General features: G+C 45.6%; 1 protein-coding gene across 2 annotated transcripts in view; it reads right to left on the bottom strand.

The window, feature by feature from the left end:
- The window catches only part of LOC146809774 (CD209 antigen-like protein C), a 90,546-nt gene extending 69,282 nt beyond the window's left edge, over positions 1-21,264 (bottom strand). The window contains exons 1-3 of one of the 2 annotated variants that reach the window (XM_085614385.1): positions 20,884-21,264; positions 7,665-7,775; positions 5,737-5,814 (exon numbers count right to left, since the gene is read on the bottom strand). In XM_085614385.1, the coding sequence (XP_085470511.1) occupies positions 5,737-5,814; positions 7,665-7,775; positions 20,884-21,034 (340 nt within the window). In that variant the 5' untranslated portion in view covers positions 21,035-21,264. The remainder of the gene's footprint in view (positions 1-5,736; positions 5,815-7,664; positions 7,776-20,883) is intronic. The other variant, XM_085614384.1, reaches the window with a different exon arrangement.
- Positions 21,265-27,428: the final 6,164 nt, after the last annotated feature.

The following is a 27,428-nucleotide window of genomic DNA, read 5'->3' as shown; positions in this document are numbered from 1 at the left end:
GCAGCAGACAAAAATGTTGCACTTCAAAAATATGGCACTCTCCTCCCCTCTACCTAGCGCCGGCTCTGAAATCATCAGCCGTGCGCCACAGAGAAACCTTTGTGCCATGGTGTAAGAGTGTCGCCGTGAGTCTAGCATAGGGTAGCCTTCCAGTACAAAATAGCATGCTTAGTTTTAGCCATTTACCCTCTTTGTATGTGTGCTGTAAAGTGCAGCACAGGTACAAAGTTGGAAAAGGAAAGAGAAATTAAGGCATTTCTCCTTCCTTGCGCCTACTTCAAAAGGGCACAGTTTGCTGATGCTAAACACTGTCTACTTTATTTAGTTAATCGGGTTAGCATCAGCAACCTTGGATGTTGCAATGGGACGCCCATGCACCACTCATGGTACACCCCCTTGGCTCTAAGTAGTGCAAAGCAGCGCTATGCTCTGCTTTGTGTGACTGTCACATTTATTTCCTGTACTAAACACGTTTAGGACTGGAAAGTAAGTTGGAAAAAAAGATTTGACGCCGATTTGTGTCACTTTTGCGATACAAACAAGGTGTAAAATCCTAGTAAATCTCCCCCTTAGTGTCACTTCATATAGGGTGGCCAATGTCAGGTCCAGCAAGGTCTTCCCATATACAATCTATCTACCAAAACGGCAGTCTCCCACCATCACAGAGGCAACTTTGAGTGCCTTCAAAGCTTCCACCAGTGATATTGCCTCCATTGGCTGGTATGTGTTCTCTTTTATTTTTTATTTTGCAGTAATGTGCTGCTGTGTTAATAAGGTCTTACCTCTTTGATTGTGTCTTTTCAGATGTCTCTCTTTCTCTCTCTCCATCCCTCAATCCAGCAGAGTTCCTCCCTAAGTGAATTCATCTCCGCTCCTCCATGCCATAGTGGTATAAAGCCCAGGAAACTCATAAGGATCTCTCTCAACCAGTCTTGGAAGATCACATACTGGTAAACAAAGCTTTTCTACACAGCCATAATTGTTGGTAGGCTACCTCCCATAGAAGGGCCACTTCTAATGGACTCTGTGTATAACATATAGCCAGTGTACACCGGGAAATGCTCTTTTAGCAGTTGCATCCTACCTCAGCTAGATTTTAGTCTAGTCTCTGAAACTATAGAATTCAAGAACTTGAATCGTTAAAGAGTTAGGGTCATATTCATACCAGAATGGCGGAGCGCAGTGTTATGCCACAATTGGTAACACTACACTCCAACATTCTGAAAATGCAGGGATGTGCCGTATTTACAATAATGTGACACACCCCTGCGTTTTCCCTAGTGCTGGCGCTAAATTTAGCTGCCTAACGCCAGCGCAGGCACCGGCGTGGCAGGGAATGATTGTTCATTGTAAGGAACGTGTCCCTTCCTGCACATAAACAATCACTAATGGTGATCTGTAACTTCTATGTGTGCTGTAGAATGCAGCACATATAGAAGCTGTAACTCATCATTATTTAATGATTGTTTCTGTGCAGAAAGGGACACCTTCCTGCACATGAACAATCACTAACGGCTATTTGCTCCTTCTATGTGTGCTGCAGAATGCAGCACACATAAGAACAGCAAAAACGAGGAAAAATTAATCATTTCTACTATTTGCGCCAGTTTAAAACTAGGTTTTCCCTGGTCTTATATTTTGCACAGCCCCATATTTACAGTAGCCTTGTAAATAGGGGGCAGTGTTAAAAAGCAATGGGTGTTGCGGCAGAACCCATTGCCTGTCCCTTTCACACTAAGTGCTGCGTGAATTGGGGCACTATTTACGAGGCAACGTTAAGCCACGTTAGGTGGCTTAACGCTGCCTTGTAAATGAGGCGAAGGGGTTATAGCCACCAGAGCTTCAAAAAAAGTGACGTTCTGGTGGCGATAACTCCTTGTAAGTATGGCCCCTAGTTTTCACCCTGCCCTGGATCTTCTCCTTCCTCTCCATTCTCGACAGATGATAGAGACCTGCCTCCCATCCATGGACCTCCTCTGTTGCCATTCTAATGGCATCACTTGGTTCACCCTGTGGAGTCCCAGTACTGACGGAAAAGTAAAGTGCCTATATGAAGACCACCTTCATAGTTGCACTGCTTTGCAAGGTGCGGTAGAAGGACTCTTGCCTTATAGCTATTAACCAAGCAGGATTTCTGCAAATCTCTGCAAACAGCCCCTTTGTGCTGCGCTCAACACGTTTATCCTGCACAGCACGGATACCTGGCCATGGTGCTGTCTTCGAGGCTGATGGTATATCTCGCTCATTTTATTCTCATTAAAACCTGCAGAATTCAGGCTGAATTATTCGCCTGGGTGGCTTCTTGGGCATTCCAATGTTTGTCTTTCCGTTTCACCCTGGTTAGTCTAGAACATTCTATCCACAGTGAGTGGAATATTGTTATAGTCTTAAAGCGCTGCAGCCTCAGGATACCAGTTCTTAAAGGCCCTTTCCCTCTTTATAGGACCTCACCTGTGGCTCTGGCCTTTAACCGGAGTTTAGGACCTTTAACAAACAGCAGAGCCCTTGGCGGCGAGCTATAGGACTTTGGTATGTAACAGACTCGACCCTACACTAGAAGATCATAATTAGACAGCATCTTCTTCACGTGTGCATAAACCCAGGGGGTAAAACATACCTGCAGATAAACGGTTACTGCACCTTGTGTTTTCCCTCCTGGAGTATTACCTATCCATTCTGAGTTCCACAGGTCAGATGAGGATTAACATTTGGCTTTTATTTGGCCACACAGTAAAGTCAGGTTATGCTTCATTTAAAACTACAGAATATGAAATGAGCTTTTTTTGCCCAGAAAAACCTTACTTGGTATTATTTGGTGGCATTTGCATGGGGGAAAATCAAAGGTCACAGTAGGAATCGGAATGTCAAATTGGGCATAAGCATCTATTGTCCCTGATTTGACATTAAACAACGTCCTTGGACGGATGTATGGGGAAGGTACAATTAGAAGTACCTCATTGATATGACAACTCACAAGGCAGACTCTATTATCCAGATAGGGAAGCCAAGATTGTGATGACTTCAAAATGCAAGGTGTGCCAATTTAATTTCCTTCTACTTAGCCATCTGCAACTTATACAGCCTTCTCCTTGCTTCTAACATATGCTCCCTTGCTTCCTAAACATTGTCTCTTGCTTCAGATACGTTTCCTTGCTTTTTATACAACGTTGAAAAACAAAAACTTTGCCAAGCAGGTGCATTAAACATGACTCCAATTTGGAAAAGCTTCAGTGCCTTCAGCAGAGCCACCAGAAGGAGGCTGTGGTGAGTCGCAGGGCTCCATGACTGCCTGGCGAGGCTCTCTAAATATGGTGGACGATCTTCTCGCAGGCAGTGTAGGACATCTGTGGAGAAGTGTGGCTCAATGGTTAGAGCGGCAGACCTTGATGCAGAGCACTGGTCCGGGACCAGGGTTCGATTCCCGTCGCGGCAGGGTCTCGGGCTATAAATTCCGCGGACCAGATATTCTCGCCTCAGTGCCTATTCTAATCATGAGTCCCACGCTGCAACTCTGGGCAATAGCTTGCTTAATCTCCACAACGGCCCCAACAGTGCTGGGATGCCTGGCCTTCACCATGGAGGTGCCCAGGAGTGGACACCTCACATGGGAAGCCAGGAAGGGTTCCTTCAGCGGTATGAATACAGCGCTGAGATACCCATAGAGGTGATCAGCGCTATATAAGAAACCACACATTTACATTTACATCCCACCACTGATCTGGCCCGCCAGTGTGCTGCATGACAAACTACAAATGAGACCCACAGAAGGCATTTTCCTATCTAGACTCGCCTCCAGGTCCTTTCCCTCCTGGGGTTTCACAACCTAGATACAGTTTATCGTCCCTTCTACAACAGGATGATTGCTTCTGTTTTACCAGTGATTAGCTGGAGTTTGCCACTTACTGTTGAGATTTGCATATCATTGGAATTTTCACACAAAACCCTCACAAGTTGTGAAATAGAGAAATGCCATACACATTAGCCATCACAGTGACCAGTGGCCACCCTTCAGACGTCCTATACTTGAAAGTTGATTTTTGTTTTAAAATGTGTTATTGCTCCTGAGACACCACCAGTGAGAATTCGAAATTATACTTCAAATATTATGAAAACTAAGCAGACCATCTTGACAATTCCCTTTGGTAGCCGTGACTGAGGTTGAGTGGTACAAAATCACAATGGATGGTTTCAGTTCCTATAAGAAAAGGGAGATACAGCCAACAGTTATGTGCTGTAACAGGAAGAGGGGATGTCTCCTAGGATAGGTGAGTATGCAAGGAGGAAGAGAGGTTGAGTGGTAACATTTAAATCTGGATAAAATACAGAGGAATCGATGGTTTGTGGAATATCTGGAATTTGTCCAGTAATGCGGTGCTGTGTACGGTTATTTGACTGATTCTCTGTGTCAGTCATAGAATGTGTAGATATATAGTAGATCTGCTGAGATGTCATATGTTATCTTTGATGATGATATCAAGATGCTGGATTCCTGCCTTGGCCGGCTGTACCAGCTTCAGACAAGACAGAGTCTTCTTGAAATACAGATATTTGTTTTGTTCAACATATTAGCTATGTGGCAATATCACTTGCCTACTTACTGTTATACAATATAAGCCTCTTTCATGTTTTTATTTGCCATAGGGCAGCGCCGAAGGCCTTGCTGCTGTGCTGCCCTGTGGCAAAAGGAAAGGGCAGGAATGGGACATATCTATTGGATATGTCGCATTCCTGTTCTTTTCACCTGCGCCGGCATACAAAGGGCTGCTGTGCGCCAAATCAGGCACCTTTGCACCATGATGCATGGGTGCCTGTGTTGAGGGATGAATATTTTTGTGCAGGAAGGAAAAATCTTCCTGCACAAAAACAATCACAAGAGCCTTTTACCTCTTTCTAAGAGAAAAAACGAGGAGAAATGAAGATATTTATCCTCGTTGTGCCGCCCTCACGCCTCCCCTGGGGAGGCGTATGTTTTTTGGAGCCCTTAGACTTACGATTTCTCATAAATCTGGGGCAGTGTCTAAAAGCCATGGATGTTGCTGAGAACACCCCCAGCAACACCCACGGAACGCCCCTTTCATGCAGTTTTCTGCATGAAAGGGGCACATACTTATTAGGCTATGAAAAGCCATGCAACATGGCTTTACGTGGCCTTATAACTATGCCAGTGGCACATTGCGCCACTGGAACATCAAAAAAGTGACGTTCCGGTGGTGCAAAAGTGCTGGTAGTGTGCTTCTACAGACACTTATGCTGTGCCTCACTCTCATTCGCACACACTCCCCGCATCCATCAAAGGAAGACTTGAGGTGGCTCATTATCCTATATTGAGCCCAAGATATGGAATGATCTCCCCCAATACATCAATGCCTCCTCCTCACTTCTTGAGTTCCACAAGAATCTGAAGACCTGGCTCTTTGTATGGGCACTTTGGGGACCACACACCTACACACCTGCCCAAGCACCTGGATACTCTCTTGAATGATTAGTGCTCTATACAAATCAACAGAACATAACAAATTGATCAAAAAGCTGCAAGTGGTTGAAATTTCCCCTTTTCGGTCTTATCAGGTGTAATTGTTCTGCCTAGACTGAACATATTCGAGCTTGTCCCATTTGTTCCCACTATGTTTGTAATACTGTTCAAATACTAAAACAGTGCTTTTGTTTTGAGAGGTTGGATAACATACACAGATGCTGCTCAGTCTTTCAATGATTTGTCATTTACTAGAGAGTTACCTTTATAGAAACACACAGTCTCTTGTAGCTGCTGCAATTGCGGTGACTCCTGTAGTTCCATGCTCTCTTGAGTACCACCTACAAATACATAAATTACCATTGCACATCTTAAAATGAATTGGGATTGTCAAGATAAAGCCGTGCTGTACATCAGAGTTAGTTTCCCATAACATGGGATTGTATGGATGCTGCCCTATGAATTGGTAATTATCAGAGCCAAACGTTTTACCTTACAAATTGAAAATGTAATTTGGAAAAAGTAAACAGCATGTTACAACTCATGCATCTTGTACTATGTATGGTGCATTAGAGTAACTCATAAACAAATCAAATATACCACTTTCTTAATAAAAATGTAAGCTGACACAAATCTTATTGCAACCTCGTGTTGTAGCCTTTTGGCCACTGCAACTTATCAGAATGAAACTCCCAGTGATGGGCAACAAAAACCTGCGCTCTGCAAGAAACCTTGCTGTACTGAGGGCCTGCCAACTCTATTGTCACTGGTGTAGTCATCTCTGCACAGTCGAATCACAAAAGTGATGACACTCACTACCATATAAATTAAACTGTTTAATTATTTATTGAAGTCAGACTTACTTCCTTAGAATCTTAAATCTTTTTAGAGTGCAAATTAATCGCACTATAAGAACCAATCAACAGTATTTCCTCATTGCCTCTTATGCAAGAATCAGCGCTTCCAAAGGTGCCACATTTAAACCAAAGTGCTGGTGCTAAACACAATTAGGATGTGTGGGGAGGGGCGTGTGCAAGAGGTAGGGATGTACCTCAATGTGTCCAGTGTCCTTTTCACTACCACCGTAATACCAACCTGACAGGCAGTGTTTGGGACTGATCCTCGTGCACTTCCACTCTGGGCTTTAAGGCCGTGGTTGTGTAGTTTTAAAATGTTTTGCCTTGTTCTCCAGTTTTAAAAAGTCCTAATGGGCTTTGAACCCTGGCGGATTGTGTTCTTCACTGGCATCACTCTTACCATTTCTGCTTCAAGCCTCCCTCCAGCACTCACAAACCCCGTTCTGAATAAATAAAACATTTTAAACTCAGGACCTGATGCACAAAGAGCCCCCGCACTCGCGAGGGAGGGCTGGCAGTGGTGGTGGAGTCTCCTTACTTGGGGTGGAATCTGCGGACTGAGATTTCTCATTGCGGAGATTCGGCCAGAGACTCCCCCATGACTGTGGTGCCTCCGCCACGAGTGAGAAGACTCCTCCACGACTGCGGTGCCTCCGCCACAAGTGAGAAGACTCCCCCACGACTGCGGTGCCTCCGCCACGAGTGAAAAGACTCCCCCCACGACTACGGTGCCTCCGCCATGAGTGATAAGACTCCCCCACGACTGCGGTGCCTCCACCACAAGTGAGAAGACTCCCCCACGACTACCGTGCCTCCGCCACAAGTGAGAAGACTCCCCCACGACCGTGGGGCCTTCAACACGAGTGGGGAGGCCCTTTGTAATCAGGCACAAAGACAGTGTGATCTGAAATTGGCGTCATGGGACGTTTCTGATTATCTCATTATTCAGATGCAGTCAACCTTGAGGAGGCCAAGTAAAACATAACGACAAATTATACTTTTTGAATTAAAATTGTCAGGTGCATCTTTTTAGGAGTGCATTTTAAAAGACATGGGAGGGTAGTTGTATAAGATTAAAGACGTTTTTAACTATAGCAAGTTGCAATGTGCAGTGGCATGCCAGGCCAATATCATTGAAGCTTGTGTGAATCACTGTGAAGTAAAAAGCAGGATGATTGAAGAAAAATGGAGAAGAAAATGAAGCAATGCAAAATACATCCAGGGAATGTAGAAATGTAATTGTCCTCCACAAAAGAGGCGCTCAGAAATCACAAGACTCCCTTTTGAACTTGCAGACATATTTGGTTGTTCTGATTTGTACATAAAGGACTTACACTGAGTTAAGAAGATGACGACTCCAAGTGCAATGATCAAAACGATGAGCATGGACACAGTGCTGGTTATTATCTTCCAGATGAGAAGATTTCTTTCAAGTAATTTTATGTCTGTGAAGATAATCATATGGCATCAGTAACATCTTCCTGTCACACAGTTTCTTCAAAGAATCTCTGAAGGGCACCCTTAAGCTATGGGGCAGCAGCAAGCTCTTGTAGTCCCTTGACACTTAACCGTGCACACTTCAGCATCATTAGCATCAAATCCCTCAAACTCCATTTTGCATGCAAGCCCACCCATGTGTGTGTCTTTCTGCCATCTTAGATTGTCCATTTCCTGTTTTCTTGTATACTTAGAATGAGATACAACTGTCCCTCCCTGCACGACTCAAAGCCAAGGTCACATCCACTGCCCAATTCTTTTCTTGTGCACTCTTTCCCCTTCAGGCAGGCAAAGATGTTTAGGATTAAGGATAGGCCAGCATATTGAAACCATTGCATCACAAGTTTCCAATGTAATGGGCCAGGCCGATGCAGACGTATAAATAAGAACTGAATAGGTTTTCGTCCTAAAGCTCGCTTCTTATCTTGAATCGGGGCAATACCAACAAATGGAACAAGGTGGATCAGTGATCTCGGGATTGGGTTTGGGATGTTCATGCAGTCCAATCACTCATATGGAATGGTGCGGGTTAGTAATAATGAGTGCGGATTATGTACATTTTCAAAACATACTCAATAATTTGCAAAGGTGTATTCAAAATAATGACCTTAACATAAAGAAAAACATTTAGTCCAAACAGAAACTGCTTAAGGATAGCTACAATGCCAACTAAGTACTCATTTTTGTTAGCATCTTGCAACATTTTAGAAATCATATATTCAACCTGATATATGTGTCTGGCTTCAACAATAGTAACTGGCTTAGTCTTACTCCAGCCGTTTTTGGTTCGGTAACAGCACACCTGGGAAATGCCATCCCTATAGGGTGCTGTGGTGACATTAACTCACCTTTGAGTTGGGAACCTTGCCACTGGTGATAATGCAGATCCCAGAATGTTGAGGTTTTCCCCTGAACAAATTCAGACAGATTTTAGTTGTAAAAATTAGGCATGGAAAAAACTGCGGAGTTCAGTAATGCCCCCACATCTAGGAATCAGGATTTGGGCACAAACTCTCATGCGCCAGAATGAGTCTCAAAATGAGAAGACAAGTCGATTGGAGATACATTCAGATTCATAAGGTGGCAAACCTTATTGAAAGCAAGAAACATACTTTACAGTGAAGCAGAGCCCGACAGAAGCTGTGAGATACCAAAATGAATTGTAAAACAACGTATTGATTTGCCTGCTTTAAATTAATAACACTGATGGTACGAGTCTGATCACTTTTTCTTAGAGCCACAGAAGTTGGCGAGTTTAAAACCATCCTAGCTGTAAAATTCTGAAGGAACTTATTTCATCTGGTTGACTCCAAAGTCATCATGAAAATGTGTTACTTCAACTTAGGTTGTTGGTTGCTAGATCAACAAATGGTTTAAGCAAGTTTATCTTGAAACATTGATAGTAAAAATAAATTCAGGGCATGAAATCAAGTTTGCACTACATCACCAATGTACAGGATATCTCAGGCTCAAATGTTTTGTAATAGTCAAGCACTTTCAGAAATATTTCAGCGTTAGCCATTAGTCAATGAAATAAGTGTCATACGAGTCATACTGCGCCAATATTTATTCCACTTTGAATGTATTAGCCCCTGTTGATGTAACACAAACTAAAACAAAAATACAAACACTCTCTCTGGTTCACTAATTAGCTATCCAGTCTAAAACATGAAAAACATCGTGCAGAACACAGCTTGCGGCACTTGTGTAGGCAATTAATGTCACTATTCAGATTGAAATTTGATTGCGGACAAGAAGTAAAAGGAATTTTTAAAGATTATCATTTAACTGTCAATCTGCAAAGATCTAGATGATCCTGCTCTTTACGAGTTTTGTGAACTTGTCAATTTTTGCAATGCTTAAAATAGAACTAACAGAATAAATTAGAGTCTCTATTGCTAAGGATTCTGCTAATTGAAATGCAGTTGGACTCTTCAACAATCCATCCTACGACATTTGGTCAGATTTCCGGAGCTTGGACCAGACCATGCTTCTTCTACTACTCACCCAGTGCAATCCAAGATCCCCCTCAGACTAAGTTCCACCGAAATTTCTACCAAGATAAAAATAATTTCTGGTGCCATTGCTGTTGGAGATCCTTATATCGGAAGGTCAGGTTCTTCATTCATTGAAAGCGGATATTGTGATTCCTCGTTAAAAAAACCCACAGGGTTGGAGCTGCTGAATCTTTCAAAGTTGTATCTGTTCCCGTACATCTATCTGCATCTAGGCTTCTGGAATCAGCTATGTGCATACTGAAAACAGTGATATTTTGGATGATGCTCAAGCGACTTTTTGACCAAACCGAAGTACAGAGCTTGACAAGAAGGTGATATTAGATGATCTCCGCATAGCAACAGATGTTGATAGTGTCAATGCTCTGATATTATTAGATATCTCTGCAGCATTTAACACTGTTGACCACAATGGTTTGTCTGTTTTCCAAAGGGAAGAACGCAGTCGGTGGCTCTGGTCCCGGCCTATAATTGGTTATTAAGACCTCCTTTGAGGTTTGTTGAACCTAGCCCACTCTACAAGGTCACCCCCAAACGTTTTGCCTTTTTCCCTCCACAATTTGCTGAATTCGTTTTTGTTTGCCTTAGGACTCTGTGCACTTTACCACTGAAAACCAGTGCTAAAGTGTTTGTGCCCTCTCCCCTAAACATGGTTTGATTAGCATTTACCTAATTAACATGGTTAATTTACATATAAGTCTCTTGTGGATTTGTATACCATATACCCAGCGCATGTAAATTAAATGCTACCAGTGTACCTGTTGCCCTTATTGTACCACCCATGTAAGTAACACTCTAAAACTTGTACCAGGTCTGCTACTGCATCCTGAATGCAATGGTTACACTACCAAGTCGACTTGGCATTTAAACCCCCTTGCCAAGCGGCTAAATTGCTAGGATCCTCTAAACCGGACCAATGTTGGTTTCCTTGCATGATGACTATCATTGGATTTTAAGGAGGTACCTGCCTCCTGAAGTGCTGACTGCGACAGACTTTGTCCGATTATTTTACTTTTATTTTTTCCCTTTCACATTGTTTATTTAGTTTTAACTTCATTCACCAGTATACACCTGGCTCCAGGAAGCCTGAAACAGGTGCTAGCAGTTGCTGGACCTCAATTTGAATCATTCTTTTGTCCAATCACTGTTTTCCTGCAAGCTCTTACTCATGCCTCTCCCATTGGACACCCACGGGCCACGCCCCATGCTGGCCCTGAAATTGACTTGCACACCACTACTCATGCAGCAGCTGCATTGCTGGCATCAGCTAAAACCAGACCGTTTGAAATGGCCCTTTTTAGGGTGCGTTCCCTCAACATTTTTTTTTTTTTTTTTAATTAATGTAAAAAAACTATTTACTAAAAATCAGTTAAAATCAGTAAAAGCCAATTGGTCTATGCAATACATTGGTGAAATGAACATTTGTTTAGCAGCGTCTGACTTTTTTTCCTTTTAGCTATATTATAGTTATATCCGAAAATGGTGGCCGGTGATCCGGAACTAGATATTGTGGCATTCTCATCTCCACTTGTCTCAAAGATTTTACCAGGTGGCAGTTCAGCTGCGTGTCCTCATGTGCAAAGCACGCCAGCGCAGCCTGCCTCCGTGTGTGGATACCTCTTTGATTAAAAAGTGGCTTTAAAAGCTGTTTCTGTTCCTCTGTTAATTATTTGCACATACAGAGAAGGTGCAGCATGTCTTTCCTGCGCTGAACCGCACAGGATGCAGATGGAGTCAAATTGATTTGTCCCTCTTGGTTTTCTGCTGATCTACGTCCTAGCCATTAGACTTTGAGTGCTTTAACACTGCCATTCATTGCCAAAGTGCTGTGCTTGTCATATACGAATATAGCACGTTACAACGCATGCTTTTACTATGCGGTAGGTCACAGCACGGTTGTTACAACGACCGCGTTGTTACAACGCGATGCCATTACTACGCAAGTCACTACATCGACTTGCAGTAGATGGTGCTGTTACATTTGGAATGTATAATTTACTATTCCAACTCCAGCCTACTCAACAGTAGGGAAAGTGTTGGAATAGTAAATTATACTATTCCTTATGTTAGAGCGCCATCTACTGCAAGTCAATGTAATGACTTGCGCAGTAATGGCAACACCTTGTAAAAGCATCGCAGTCTAATGACTGCTATGTAAAGGTTGTTTCCCGTTATATGCATACTGGTGATTGGTGTATACATGACTGGCTGATTTGAGTTAGCTGTGAGTCCCTTGTCCAGTGGTAAGATATAAACCAAGAGCATGTAACTCAAATGCTACTAAGTGGGCCTGCAGCACTGGTTGTGCCACCCACGGAGGTAGCTCTTCAAACGTACCAGGTGTTTGTCATGGCAGGTCTGTGTGTGTTCAGGTTACTGGTACTCTGCTTGTCATTTAAAAGCTACTTGCCAAGTTCTGCATGTCTCTCACTACATCTGAGTACTCCCGGGGGTAGGGTGTGGATAGTGGTGCAGCAAGATGGTACCCTAGCAATAAACGATTCCCCTGACTATACAAGAGATGGAAACACTGACATTACTTGCACTGATGAAGAGACCTTGGTCACACCACCAAACTGTAGGGGGAGATCCCTGCAACATGTATGGACAAGACCATTTGACAAACTGTGGCCGCAGATTGGCAGCCTTTTGAGAGATGGTTTTGAGGGAGTAACATAACAGAACAGAACTCATCCTTAGCTTATAGGTAGTGCTCATGTAGAAGAGCTTCACATAGCCGTGTGAAACATCGGAGACCTCAATGCCTATAAAAAACAATAGAGGGTCCATATTTACCTGTGACCACATGGAATCAATTTTGCAATGCTGCAAGAGACACTCTTAACTGACAAGGAAGCGACAAGATTAAAAAATAAAAGGAGATGGTTGATGCGCTCCCCAACGTACACCTCATACGGGAGGGGATTCACAATTTGGCTGGTCCCTAGTGCGCACTTTCAACACAGACACAATTACACAGATGTAGAGGGCAGATATATGCTTCTATATGGGCTGCTGGATGGTCGGTAGATTTGCTTCCTAAATGTCTATGCAGTATAGATGATAAAGCCTTGTACTGAACCCTGCTGGGCCTATTACTCCCAGACATAGATCTAACACTTACATGAGGGGGTGACTTCAATAGTGTAGTGTGTGGGAATATGGACAGGTGCCCACCTCAGCCCAATACTAATCCAGGTATGAATGCAGCGTTGGTGGAGGTGATAGGATGACTGGGATGTATAAATATCTGGAGGGCAATACCCCCCCACACACACAATACTCCTGTTACTCATGCATACAGTAGACTAGACCATGTGCTGGCTTTAGCACCCAGTCACAACACGCTACATATATGAATAGATTGTTTTTGGACCACACACTGCTACTGGTGACATATATGGGAAATAGTAGGGGGGACCAACTGCCCCCTTGCAGACTACACCCAGGTGCCCTGAAAGACATTTTCTTTTGTTCGGTGCTCAGAACTACCCTGGATACATAATTAGAGTATACCAGAGTCCACGACCAAGAGGGCGAAAGAGTGGGAGGCGTACAAGGCAGCAGTGAGGGGAGAATGTCCATCCAAGACATATGCTATCAGAACGCAAACAACTCAGGAACTGGCACAACATGTGGAGGCGCAGACTAGGGAAACTGTAGAACAACCTCTGCTGAAGGCCATCATCAAACTTGACAGTGAAATAGCAGCCTTTTGGGACACTTTAGATAAACATATGCCTCAAGAATATTCACAGGAGCTAAATGTTGAATGGGATTAATCAGCTGGCTACCTGCTTTGCTCTTAAAGACGGAAACTACCCTCCCCTTTAAACCTACTGTTAACTAAGCCAGATGGGAAGACAGCTGTAACACAAAGATGGGGTCCTTGCTGACCCAACCCTATCAGACAACAGAGGTAAACAACCAAACTTGCATAAAGGCCTCTCTACAACATCTCCCCACACCGAAAATCTCACCGGAGGATAAAGCAGGGCTTGGTTAGAAGGGGAGATCATCTGGGAGGAAGTCGTGTCTGCCATAATCGACTTGATAATGGGTAAGACAATGGCAGGTAATGGTTACTCATCTGAATTCTATCAAACTTACACTGATACTGGTGGATAAACTCCTGGCCATCTACTTGGAGGCTTTCCGTACTATAACCTTGCCAGTTACCATGATGAAAGTCATAACAGTTATGGTACCAAAACTCAATAAAGATCTAGAGGAAGTGGCCTCTTACTGGCCCCTGTTAATGTTGAACATGGTGCACTCCCAAGCAAATCTAACAGACTCATGCCCATGGTGGGGCCTTTCATTCACAAAGACCAATATAGATTTATCTCAGGCTGTAACACAATGGTGAAGATCTGGTGTATGAGACATGTCCTGGCGTGCATGAGGGATGTGAGACTGGGGGGTTCTCTTGTGACCCTTGACATTGAGAAGGGCTTTGATTCCCTCAACTGGGAATATATGTTTGCGGTTTAGCTCCAATTGGGTTAGGCCCAAATATCCTGAAGCGGATACGACTCCTGCATACAAGCCTGACTTTGAATTTAAGGACTGTAGAGAATGGGGCACAAGACAGGGTTGCAGCCTGTTGACCCTACTTTTTTCCCTTAGTGAGGGAGCCTCAGGCCATAAGATTGATCTTGACAATGCAACCCTGAGCTATGACCGTAGGAAACACAGTACATGTGGTTTCTATGTATGCTGATGATACAGTGGTATACTTGACTCACCTGGAGGAGTCTGTCATTGTCCTCTTACATTAAATAAAAGCTTTCCATTGGTATCAGGCCTCAGGGTAAACAAGCAGAAAACAGTGCTCTACCCCTATGCAAATTTGGAGGGTGACACAAAGGTGTAACTACAAAACATTGGGATCCTATATGAGTGAAGACAGCTTTGATATATTTTTATCTGAGTGACTATCATTGACACCCTCCACCATCAGCTGAATATTGGCAGATTTATCCAGGGCCTGCGGGTGGCAATAATATTCTGGAACACACTCCCTGTATCGCTAATGGGCAAGGTGGCACTTACAAAAATAGCCCTGCTACTCAGATGCCTTTATGTACTACTTAATGCCTTATATCCGATACCCGGAGAGACATTCTGTGCATTGGATAGCATCCTGTTTGCTTAGTATGAATGGGTGGGAGGAAAAGAGTCCAGCTGTGTTGCAATTGGGTTCAGCCTATTCAGTAAGCCCGTATTTTCTTTTGCTTTTTGGATCACCGGGTTTGGGACTTTTGTTTACTGTGGGTGAGTCCCAATACATGTGTCTCACCCACAGTAATCACATGAAAAATTGACTGCGCGTGTTCACCATCAGTGTCCGCCTTTTGAGATAAGGCCACTGTGACGCAGCAAGGGTAAGGGGAACTTGGATGGTTACACATGTACACATGTGCACACGTGTGTGCACACATATGAGGGCTGCTCATGGGAGACTACTGTCATGCGCAGCCCGATAACTGTGCACAAGTAGCCTGGTACAGAGGGGGCTCTGCAGAATTAGATATTGACATGAGTTGAGCCTTATAATGTTATTGTACACTAACAGGGAAAGTCAGTGTGATTTACTATTTTACTTGTAGTGCCACTTTATTACACATGTAGGGAGAGTTCAGTTTCCCTTCCCTTTGGCCTACAGAGATCAGTTATGTATTGAATTGGGATGTAACCTGTGCAAGAAAATCAAATTCCACAATGATATCTGAACAACTTATAGGCAGTGGCGTAACGAAAGTTGAGGGGGCCCCCCTGCCACACAGATGGAGGGGCCCCTGCTCCGGATTGAAACTGAGCTTTTGGGCCTGAGTACTGTGCTGAGGGGGCCCCCATCAGCCGCGGCCCGTGGAGGGAGTTCTGTGGGGCGGTAAGGCGGGGCGGGGGAGGGGCAGGGTGGGGGGTTCTAAAAAACGGAATATGGATAATTGCAGGTAAGTAAACAATTAAATAAATAAAACGAATTTCGTAGCGCGTGCTGCATCGCAAAATGCGTAATTGTTTACTTACCTGCAATTATCCATTTTCCGGTTTTTAGAACCCCCCACCCTGCCCCTCCCCCGCCCCATGGAACTCCCTCCACGGGCCGCGGCAGGGCCCCATGCAGCTCGAGGGCCCCCCGCACTGCGCGGGCTGCGGGGGCCTGTGTTACGCCCCAACTTATCGGTCATACAGAAATGCCATATTTCTCTGGCTCAGCTCAGGATCAGATCCCAGGCCTTTTGTCACTCTGCTGTACCAAGTTAATTACATTTCTCTCCAGCAGCTGGAAGAAAGGCCTCCCCACACAAAGGGAACAATTAACAGTGCTTCACTCATCTCCGGAGGAGGAAAGGAGTGGGGCGGAATGGTCTGCATCAATCAATCAGCTGTAATACTGTACCAGGGATGGAGTTGTCCAAGCCCACTCAACAAAGGAGGGGACCCAGACTTCTCGAGACAACACAAGCGGGTGCTCCCCTTTGAAAATCTGATGAAAAAGGGTCTGGCAGTGATGTTAGTGAGCATTGGAGCTGAGGCCCCCAGGGGAGATGTGACTAGTATCTCCTGGGTGACACCTGGGGTTGGTCCAGGATTGCATATTTAAGTTTTTTCCTGGCAGAGGGCATGCCTGGGCGCACTCGTCAGACTCCCAGTATTTGAAATGGAGGGGGACGGGCCCCAATCCAAGACCCCGAGTGCCAAAGGGACAGGGGGAGTGTTGTCACACACTTCCTTTTGGTGGTGGGCTTGCCCCGCTCCCAGTGCTATTTCTGGGGTGGAACGGGAGGCCACCACAAGAAAGAATGTCTGCCTGCAGAAGTGGGCAGAGACAGAGAACTGCTGGCTCCCGTAGCTGCACAGAGGAATGCTTCCAAAGTGAGAGTTGGCCGGGGAAGCCAGTGGAGGGCTCCCTAGGCTGCCCCCAATGTAATAAAGGCATGGGAGTGCCTGGGTGGGACCAGGCACCCCTAAAAATGAGGCGATACAAGAAAGAAATAAAGACACACAGCTCCTGGCATGGCAAAATACTTCTTGTTATAATATTCACCCTCCTGGAGGAGCATCCCATAATGCCCTGTGGGGCATTTCTCATATGCCTAATTTATTATGTACATAGCAGATGGAAAATTCCATAGACAGCATTTCATAGTCACCTTTGACCCCCTACAGAGGTCGTGCAAACATATAAGGTAAGTCTATTGGCTTAGTCAAAGGCGCAAGAGCAGCAAACCAAATGTTAGGGCATCATTTTGTACATAAATGCAATCATCAATAATAATAATTATGTGTAAATGCACGTATTAATGTAAATAAAGCATATGCACCTTGATCAATAATCATTGTAAACATTAGTATCTCAATAGGTCATTTAAAATTAGCAAAACATGGGTCTATGTATTTTTTTATACATTTTCCAATCATGAAAATGCAATCATAAAAGCAGCCCCTAGAAGGCATCACATTTTGACGATATTACATGTAACCATATACTCAGCCCCTAGAGTGATATCCAATACATATATCTCTTTTTAATACTTTCAGGCCACCAGTGGCGTAACGATAATTGAGGGGGCCCCCCCTACAAGGTACGTGGAGGGTCCCCCACGGACTCTATCAGGAGCTCCCCGGCCAAAGTGCAATCCTGAGGTGGCCCCCTGGAGCTTGAACCCCCCCCGCACTGCGGGGGATGCGGGGGCCTGTGTTACGCCCCTGCCGGCCACAATAATTGCAACCCTACACTTAGCCCCTAGAGAGTGCCAAAGCTCCACCTGCCTGGTGAGTGCTTTATAACATTTCTGGCAACTGAGAGCTGTCCTGGATTCCGTAACCCCACAAACATAGGGTCAGTCATTCTTAAAAACTCCTAAGGGGGGTCTGCTACGTTCCTGCAGCACCTCACCCCCACGCTTCCTTCATGACATAACATCTGTATTTGTAAAGCACACTACCGGGCCATCTGCTAAAACGGGTAACAGAGGAGAGAAAGTGGAATTGGACCGAGGCAGAGGCTGAATTCTGACCACTCCTTTCTCAGGGCCAGATTCACAAAGGTAAACTGAGATGAAAGTCTAACTGTCCGACTTTTGGTATTCACAAAGGACATTTACGAGTAGTAAAGTTAGACTTTTGTCTTAACTTAAGTTTTCGTCTTAAGTGTAACTGAGTGCAAACTTAAGTTAAACTGAGCTAAAAGTCTAACTTTACTACTCGTAAATGCCCTTTGTGAATACCAAAAGTCGTAACGTTTGACTTTCGTCTCAGTTTGCCTTTGTGAATCGGGCACTCAGACTTCAAATTCTTCACTGTGGGTCACATGGCAGTGCTTAGAAGCAGGCTCATCAGAGCCCGTTTGTGCACGATGATGCTCAGTCTCTCCTGTGGAGAATAACTGATCGGTGCCTCTCTCCGGCTGGGGATACAACCCTCGCGCGTTCACCCTTGGCAGCTGTGCACCTAGAAATCCACAGCAGGGCGCACGATCACATCACTGGTGGACAGGAGAAGAAGCGTGACATGAGTGTGGGGTGCAAAAACAACAGTTGATGGACAGAATGCAGAACAATGTCATATGCAAATCAGTCTTGACCCTGTGCCTCATAGGAACAGTCCAGCCCGAACTGCCAAGCCAGGTCCCCCCTGGACTGGAAACAAGCATCCTAGGACCGGTTTCGGGGTTTCATCCCTCTTCAGACAGGATAGCTTGATTCCAGTGGCATGGAGAGCATAGGACTCATGTCTGGGCATGCCCGAACCACTCGGGGTGACAAATGTAAAAACAACATTTGATGAACAGAATGCAGACAAATGTCATACATTCACCCGAGTACAGAGATCTGGGCCTAAATCCATCGTTTTTTTGCTCACCATGCCATTCCAGTTTGAACCCAGCCATATGCAAATCAGTCTTGACCCTGTGCCTCATGGGAACAGTCCAGCCCGAACTGCCAAGCCAGGTCCTCCCTTGACTGGAAACAAGCATCCAAGGAGTGGTTTCGGGGTTTCACCCCTCTTCAGCCAGGACAGCTTGATTCCATTGGCATGGAGAGTACGGGACCCACGTCTGGGCATGCCCGTCCCACTCGGGGTGACAAATGCTAAAACAACAGTTAATGGACAGAATGCAGAACAATGTCATACCTTCACCCCAGTACAGAGATCTGGGCCTAAATCCATCGTTTTTTGCTCACCATGCCATTCCAGTTTGAACCCAGCCAAATGCAAATCAGTCTTGACCCTGTGCCTCATGGGAACAGTCCAGCCCAAACTGCCAAGCCAGGTCCTCCCTGGACTGGAAAAAAGCATCCTATGACTGATTTCGGGGTTTCACCCCTCTTCAGCCAGGATAGCTTGATTCCAGTGGCATGGAGCGCATAGGACCCACGTCTGGGCATGCCCGTCCCACTCGGGTGACAAATGCAAAACCAGTTGATGGACAGAATGCAGAACAATGTCATACATTCTCCCTAGTACAGAGACCTGGGCCTAAATCCATCGCTTTTTTGCCCACCATGCCATTCGAGTGTGGGGTGAGCCAGAATTAACAGATAGTGACAGGCCACCTGGTACCTAAACATTGGATAACACAAGGCCTTTGATATCACAAATGACAAGAACGCAGAGACTGTGGAGAGTGGAGGCTAGGAAGAGAGACAGAGGCAAAGGAAGGAGACACGAGGGGAGGAGACAAGGAGAAACAAGGAGTGAGAAGAAAGGTGAGACAAAAAGAAGCGTGGTGCTGGAGAGGGAGGTGGTGGCAGATGAGATTGTGAGGGGCAAAGATTCTTTAAAGAGACAAAGGATAGAGAAAGAAGAAGAAAGGAATGGAGAGAACTGAGTGGCTCAGGTACAAGTCAGGGAAGTGAGGGGAGCAGAGAAAAGGAGAGGGTTGGATTGGAGTGGGGTGATAAGAAAGGAGGAGGGGGAAATGGGGGTAGGTGAGGAGAGAGACGGGGAGGAGGAGGAGTGCTGCAGGAGAAAGGAGACACGGGGACAGGGAAGCAGGCAGACAAAAGGAAGTGAGAGGAAGGATTGCCAGTAAAATGGGAGGGGAGAAGAGCTAGAAAAGAAGAAAGAGGAGTGAGGAAGGAAGAAGCATAGGAAGGAGAAGGGTGAAGAAACCAGATGATGTAAGAGAGCGGATGAATTTAGAGCGATTGAAGAAGGGAGAGAGAACTGGGAGAAAGTGAAAGGAGACACTTGGGGCCAAAGAAGGAGAAGTGGAGGTAGAAACTGAACGTGGAGATGAGGGAAAGAAAAAAGGATGGTGATGAGAAGGAGAGAGGGCGTTGGTAGTGTTCTGGTTTGTAACAAGAGAATGACGGGGAGCGCCTCACTTCCCGCACCTCGGGTCTCTTGTGGCCCAGCAGTGTAAGGGCTTGATCTAGAGGTGGCCAGTAATTAACAATCCTTTGATTCCTGGATTAGTGCTAAATGTGGAGGAGAATCTACCCACGGAAATTTCTTCACAATATGAATAATAATGGGGTAAAACTCAACACGTTTACTGTTGGGCTATTCTTTGACTGTCTGTGGTTCATAATTATGAATTATATGAAGTAAAAAACACATTTTACCTTTTTGGAATAAATATAACACGAACACAAAACAGAATGTCAGCAGTTATAAAGCATAGTTAAATTCGATAAAATCCACTTAAAATATCTGAAGTTAAAAAAATCAAGAATGGCTGGTTATAATCTTACAAAATTACAGATGAGCTATTTGAAGGAAAAGCTATGAAAATGGGTCACTCTATCTGTCTACCCAAAGTCAGATCTCTCTATCAAGTTGGAGTCCTAATTCCACTCACTATGGGGCAGATTTACAAGCCCATTGCGCCACTTTTTTAACATGGGAAAAGTGACGCAAAAGTGGCGCAAGGGGCTTGTAAATCTGCCCCCATATCTTTTACCAGGATGCATGCTTCAATGTTGTATTCACCAAGGAAAAGAACAACCTTTAAATAAGTAGCATTTCAGAAAGGAAGGTTTGAAACTGAAGTCTTTACCTTGTCTTCAGTCTAACAGTACCTTACCTTTGGATGGGGTACTGTCCCGCGACGGCGTGTGAGTCACCCCCGGTGTATTTACGACAGAGTAGATATTTCTGTCTTTGAACTCCAGGTCTTGGTAAGGAGACTCCTCTGGCATCTTCCAAAGAGCAGCTTTTGTCGACTCAACATGCATACACGCGTACAATATTATCCGTTGGTTCCTGTGTCTTTGTGTCCCTCAAGGTTCACAACATTCGGGGAGACAGAATGCTGGTAATTTAGGAATAACGTTTAGAAAATCAATAGCTTTTGACTTGTTCTCAAAACCTGCTTTTACTAGCCTGCTTGTAAGACACGTCTCAGAGTAGGGTAGCTACCTCCTGGAAAACTGGAGCAAATAAAATGATTCATAATTGTATATATATATATTTATATATAAAAATATGTAACATCCGTTTCATTGGTGATCTAAGTACAGGACACCACAGAATGTGCACAGATTCCGGTCATGCATAACATCACCCTTGTCGCTACTTAGAATTTACCACAATCATGTTGTAAGCAGCAAGAGCCATGAACAGTTTCACTTCCTCTCATCTTGCTCATTTGATGACGCATTTCATTTTCCCCACTGCACTGGACCCCCCACCCGAATAACACAATATAAACTTAGATGCCTCCTTTTATGCATCTGCACATTTTGATTATCTGTCCGAAACGGTTGTATCCGTTTTCCTAGATTAAAATCGGTAAAAAGGAAATGTCATTAAATTAGCTACATTTCATCACATCTTTGCAGATAGCATATCTCGTCTCTTCCCGTCTATTTTAATGTTTACTTCATAAGCCAGTTTTTATAAACAGAACTAAAAGTCAATCAGCTCATAACTAAGGCACATTTATTAAACAGAACTAAAAGATAGACAATCACTAAGGCCAAAAGACGCTCGCACGAACTCTATTGTCATAGAATACATTCTCGGAGTGAAAGCATGTGATACAGATCAGGGTATCAAAAATATGCCCACTACCACAGATAGAGTAATCTCACAGTTACACGCACATACATTCTTCATACGCTAGGGCCCATTTCACTAACATACGCTCAAATACTCTACCGGCATAAGACCTGTGGGAAGGAAAACCCTGCATCTATATCTAGGACGATAGGATCTGATTATAGTGGTTATCCTTAATCATATTCTATACAAACTATACAACAACAATAATCAAAATGCACCCAATAATTGACAAGAAAGAATATTCAACACCATGTTTAAAAGTTATATTGCTTTATCTAAAATTAGTCAAAGTAAATCAATCAGAATAAATCATTTCTCATAGTTACCTATTCTAACTAAGTGTCAGAACGGGTCAGGACCAGTCTCTTGGTAAAGTCTCTCAGGACAGTCCTCAGCATCAGGCCTCAGCAACGCAAGTTCACGCGGCAAAGGCGACGAAAGAGTGGGGAGAGCCCTCCCTAAGCTAATAGTTTTTATAATGAAAACTACAATGGAAACTCACATAAAATTGGCAAGAAAAACTGTATCATTGAGCAGAACGAAAAGGAAGAGATGTAACTTTGCAACATCTTGAAATCTCCGCTCAGGAAAAGTCACAATACGTAAACCACGGAACAGGAACCAAGAAACAGAAACTATTAAAGTATCCATCTCGTTCATTTCCCTCTGCAACCCGGCTTCAGCACATTGTTCATTTCAGAAGCTCCTTTGTGCACCAAGGACAAATCTTTTCTTTTGGAGATCCTCCAAACTGCTGATGTCCTCATGGAAAGTTTTATAGAAGGACTACGGTCAGTTGTCTTCAACCGATTTCCAGCAGGGGTCTCTCTTGCCACATCACAGAAATATTCACTCGAGGCCAGGCTTTCAAATCAGCCGACAAGAATTAGGCCTCCATAGGCCACAATAGACCATCTCAATTTAAAAGAAATAAAAACAACGTTAATACAACATAATGATTAAACAGTGTTAACCCCACTAATACCCTTATGTGTATGCATTTATCTAGCTTTGCGACATAAAAAGCATTAATTCTGACAGCGTTTTGTGCTCAAAATAAATAGCACACAGCAACATTTAAACATGAAAACTTGCACGTTATTGTAAATACATGAACAGCACACATAAGCTAACCCTTATGTAACTTTCTCTTATGTTAGAACAAACGAGTTGATTATTGAAACATACCTTCACAAGACATATAATTAATTGTTAATTATTAATGAAATTAATAAAACGCATAGACATGCCAGAGCTTCAAAAGCCCAGAATTTTCTAAAAGAAAACTCTGCTCCAGCACATGCACTTACTCTAGAATGGAAAACGTCATTGTTCTTGCTCTTACATACTACAGGGACTGCCTTTGATTACCCCATCTCTCTTTGATCCGGCTAACGAGACTGCCTGCTGTTTTAATGATCCTGGGGGCTGTGTGCTCGTGTGACTCCAATCAATACAAGGCATTGGGTGGAAGTACTTACCATTCTAAAACCCTGCAGACGCAGTGCAAAATTTCACGCAGCCACACAAGTAGCTGGGGTGGCTCCTCTGCTACGGCGGAGGAGTGTCGTCCCACTGCTCTTTGACCAGGAACATTTAAATGATAACGTGGTTATTATCATTTTATTTTTCACCGGTTCAGGATGGGTTAGGGCGGCCCCGGAGGGACAGGGGGAAGAGTGGTTTTCACACTCCAAGTGTGCATGACTCGACATGGGTTCCCAGGGCCCTCGCACCACAGTGGACCTGATGTATTTCTGGAGCACAAAGAAGGTTAGGGGCTCAACGTAGAGCAAACACAGAGGAGCTCATTAAGATTTGTTAATGGAGGGAGCGTGGCCAACCGCCGAGCAACATGGCCGCACCTTGAGGCGGCTCTGTCCGAGTGCGCCCATTCAGGGATAAATTCGAGCATGTATCCGACTAAGGTGAGGCATAAACGCAAGCTTCATGAGCAGGAAACCAGCGTGAGCTTTTTGAACCATGGCACAGCGGGCTCCAGCACGAACTGACCGAGATAGAGTGGACGGAGCATGTAGGCTGTGACTGCGGCCGAAACGGTGGGCGAGGGGTGTGTGAGCCTCGGTCTACACCAGCCGCTATTCCCCCTGAGAGGAGAACCTGCACGGCAGATTGAGCACTGATTTGCCCAGCTCATCGGAGGATTGGAGCAAGGGTCCCACCGGCCTGGGACAGATCCCATCAAGTTGTGGAAATCGACTGCCAAGGCACCAAGTATGTGAGCGGCCCTGAGAGTGCAGAGCCCCGAAGTGGCAGGAGTGTACGCGAGCTGCCAGAGTCTGGGCCTGGCTGCCAGCTAGGGGAGGGCATAAAATAAAGCCGCTGGCTCCTGCTCGCACTCCTGGACCCGCGGGCTGAGAAGTAGAGGGGGGCCGTAGCCTTCCGGTGCGAGTTGGTCTAGCGGTAAACAAAGAAGAATTAAGGCTGCGTCACATGCCTCTCCAGAACTTGGGAAATGACCTTAGCAGACCCGATTTTGCTCACCCTGCTCCCGTATCCACGTCGTGCTGCGTGCACATTGGCTTGGAATCGACCTAGAGGAGGCAGGGGGCTCCTGAAACAATCGTGGGGGCAGTAACAAAGGGGATAGTCTCAGGCCGTCTTGCTAGGTTGGCCACACGCACCTTACAGCTTTTGGGGTGGGCTATAGGCACTCTGCAAGTTTGGGGTGGCGGGAGGTTCCGGAACCGCCATGCAGGTAGGCAGGGAGGGAGGTTTGGTTGTTAAGTTCAAGGGGGTGGGGACAGGGGCGGCTGGTGACATTTGAAAGTGGCGGGGCGTAAAATGATTGCAAAGCAAGCAAACGAACGTGTGAGCAGTCGCGAGAAGGGGGGTCACGCGGGGGGGCCGTCGCACGTGAGAATAAGCAAACGAACGTGTGAGCAGTCGCGAGGGGGTGGTCACGCGCGGGGGGGTCGCACGGGAGAATAGTATGTAAATTAAAAAATTAAAAGGAAAACTTACCTGACTGCCTCTGCTCCTGGTCCGCGTTGGCGCCTCTGCCCTCTTCAAACTGGATGGAACAGCACATCACGTCAGCACTGCAGTGGCAACCCCTCAGCCAATGATTGGCTGAGGGCACAGCCTACTCCTCACCCGCCGCCTGCCCATTAGGAGACAGAGGGGCTCCTAATGGGCATGCGCAAATCTGTGAAAACACAAGTGCGCATGACTGGGCACGGGCTAAAAACTAGCTCACCATGCCCACTCATGCGCACTTGTGCTGCAGTGCTGCCTGGTCTGACAATGCATGTCAGTCAACATGACGCCGGACCGCCCACGGTCCGACGTCATGCTGACTGACATGCATTGTCCGTTCTCCCCACCCTCGGCGTCTATAAACTTAAGTAAACTAAGTTCAGAGACACCGAGGGAGCTGCGGGCGCGGGCGGGTGCGCGGGGGCGGGGGGGCAACACCCCCACACCCCAATGGACGCACCGCGCCTGGGTGGGGACCGGTGCATGCGGAGTCTCCGTTTTAAGATATGGCCATAATGTGTTTAAGGGACCGTTTCAACACTGTGCCAGGAGGGGGGGGGGGGCAAGGAAAAGTTCAGGCTGGTATATGCATGCTTTAGACAGGATTGACAATGCGGTTGTTATCAGTGACACATTGCTTTACATGCTTAGTGATGATCCCCTGATGTATATTGAGGCGGGGGTGTTGCGAGCACAGCGCATACCAGTGGTACAGGTGGGGGGTTCCCCTCACAGCCTAAGGCACGCACTCAGGGCAAGGGTGGGGACTGCAGTTAAGCAAGGGCTCAAATTGCTGCTGTGGAATGTGAACGGTTTGGGGGACAAAATCAAGAGGGGAGTAATACTCCAATTTATAAAACAACACTCTCCAGACGTGATTTTGTTGCAGGAAACACACCTACTCGGAAATGCCTGTAAAGCAATGTCAAGGTGGGGGTTTAAACTGGTGGCACATTCCGCATTTGGGTCTGGGTCTAGAGGAGTGGGAATAATGATGCGGAAGTCCTTCCCTATGACAATTGACCACATTTGGGCAGACAGCCTGGGAGGATTTGTAGCGACCTCAGGGACATGGGAGGGTCGTACTCTCAATTTGATCTCTGTATATGTTCCGCCAGGTCTCCTCGCCCAAGAATTTAAAGACCTTGGGAGTCTCCTCTTGGAGCTGCCAGAGGGCAGATTGTTGATCGGAGGCGACTTTAATTCCATTGTCTGTGATTCCCTAGCCCGCTGGCCCCAGAGGGTCCTGCCTCCCTCTCGACGGCAGATTCATAATTTCTTGGGAGCAATGGGCCTGGTAGACGCTTTGCGAAAGCTTCATCCAGTAGAACAGCAATACACTTTCTATTCTGGCGCTCTCCGTAGTATGTCCAGGATTGACTATATACTAACTCTGGAACACCAGGTAGACAGTATTAAAGAAGTACACCACTTGGCCAGGGGTATATCAGACCATTCACCTATCCTGTGCTGACTGGAGGTGGGGGAGCCCGCAGTGGGCAGAACGGCTCAGATTAATCCATGGTACTTTAAGGACCCCCAGATTAGGGACAAAATCACACGCGAATCGGAATCCTCCTTTCAAGAGAATGAGGGGTCGGTAAAATTGGCGGTAACACTATGGGAGGCCTACAAGGTGGTGATCCGGGGGGTAGCATTGGCTCAGATTGTGGGGTCAAGAAAGGAACAACGAGCGGCCCTGATCCGCCTCAAAGGTGAGATATTGCAGTTGGAGGGGCTACTTCGGGCACGTGACTTGGATGAGGTACAGCAGGCTCTGCGCATTAAAATCAAGTAATATACTAATTTAGCCACTGGAGCAGCCACAACACAACATAGAGCCACGCTTAGCAGAATTTACGATGTCGGTGACAAGGCCGGCAAATTGCTGGCCTGGCTGAACCGGAGCGACCAAGCTAGCCGTGTCGTGGTGGGGATAGAGACTGAATCAGGGAACCTACTCACTGCTCCGCAGGAAATTGCGGATGCCTTTGGAAAATACTATCAAACTGTCTATATGTCTCAATCTACGCACACAGAGGAAGAGGCATCCTCCTTCCTGAGAGACATCTCTCTCCCGGTACTCACAGATGAGGAACGCTCGGAGCTAGATCAGGAGATAACCAGCACGGAATTAGAAAAAGCTATTCACGACTTAAGCGAAGGAAAGGCAACAGGCCCCAATGGTTTACCCATTGAATTGTTTAATCTCACATCGTGCAAGACTGCGCCCTATCTCACTAAAATGTTCCAGGACAGTAAAGTTGCGAGGCTGCTTCCAGAAGACCAGAGGCTGGCTACGATCCTGGTTATCCACAAACACGGCAACCCGAAAGATAGATGCTCCTCCTATCAGCCGATTTTGCTGCTCAAAAGTGAGGCCAAGGTGTTGGCGAAAGTCCTGGCCTCTCGTTTACTTGGGGTCATTACCAAATTGGTCTACCCGGGATTTATGCCGGCAAGAAACACCTCCCTTAACCTGCGCAGACTTCATGGTGTATTGAGCCGGGCCACGTCGATTAGTGAAGAAGCGGTGGTGGTCTCTCTTGACGCTGCCATGTTATT

This window comes from Triturus cristatus, chromosome 7 (assembly GCF_964204655.1).
Source record: "Triturus cristatus chromosome 7, aTriCri1.1, whole genome shotgun sequence".
NCBI lineage: Eukaryota > Metazoa > Chordata > Amphibia > Caudata > Salamandridae > Triturus > Triturus cristatus.
This window is presented reverse-complemented; position numbering and strand designations above follow the sequence as displayed.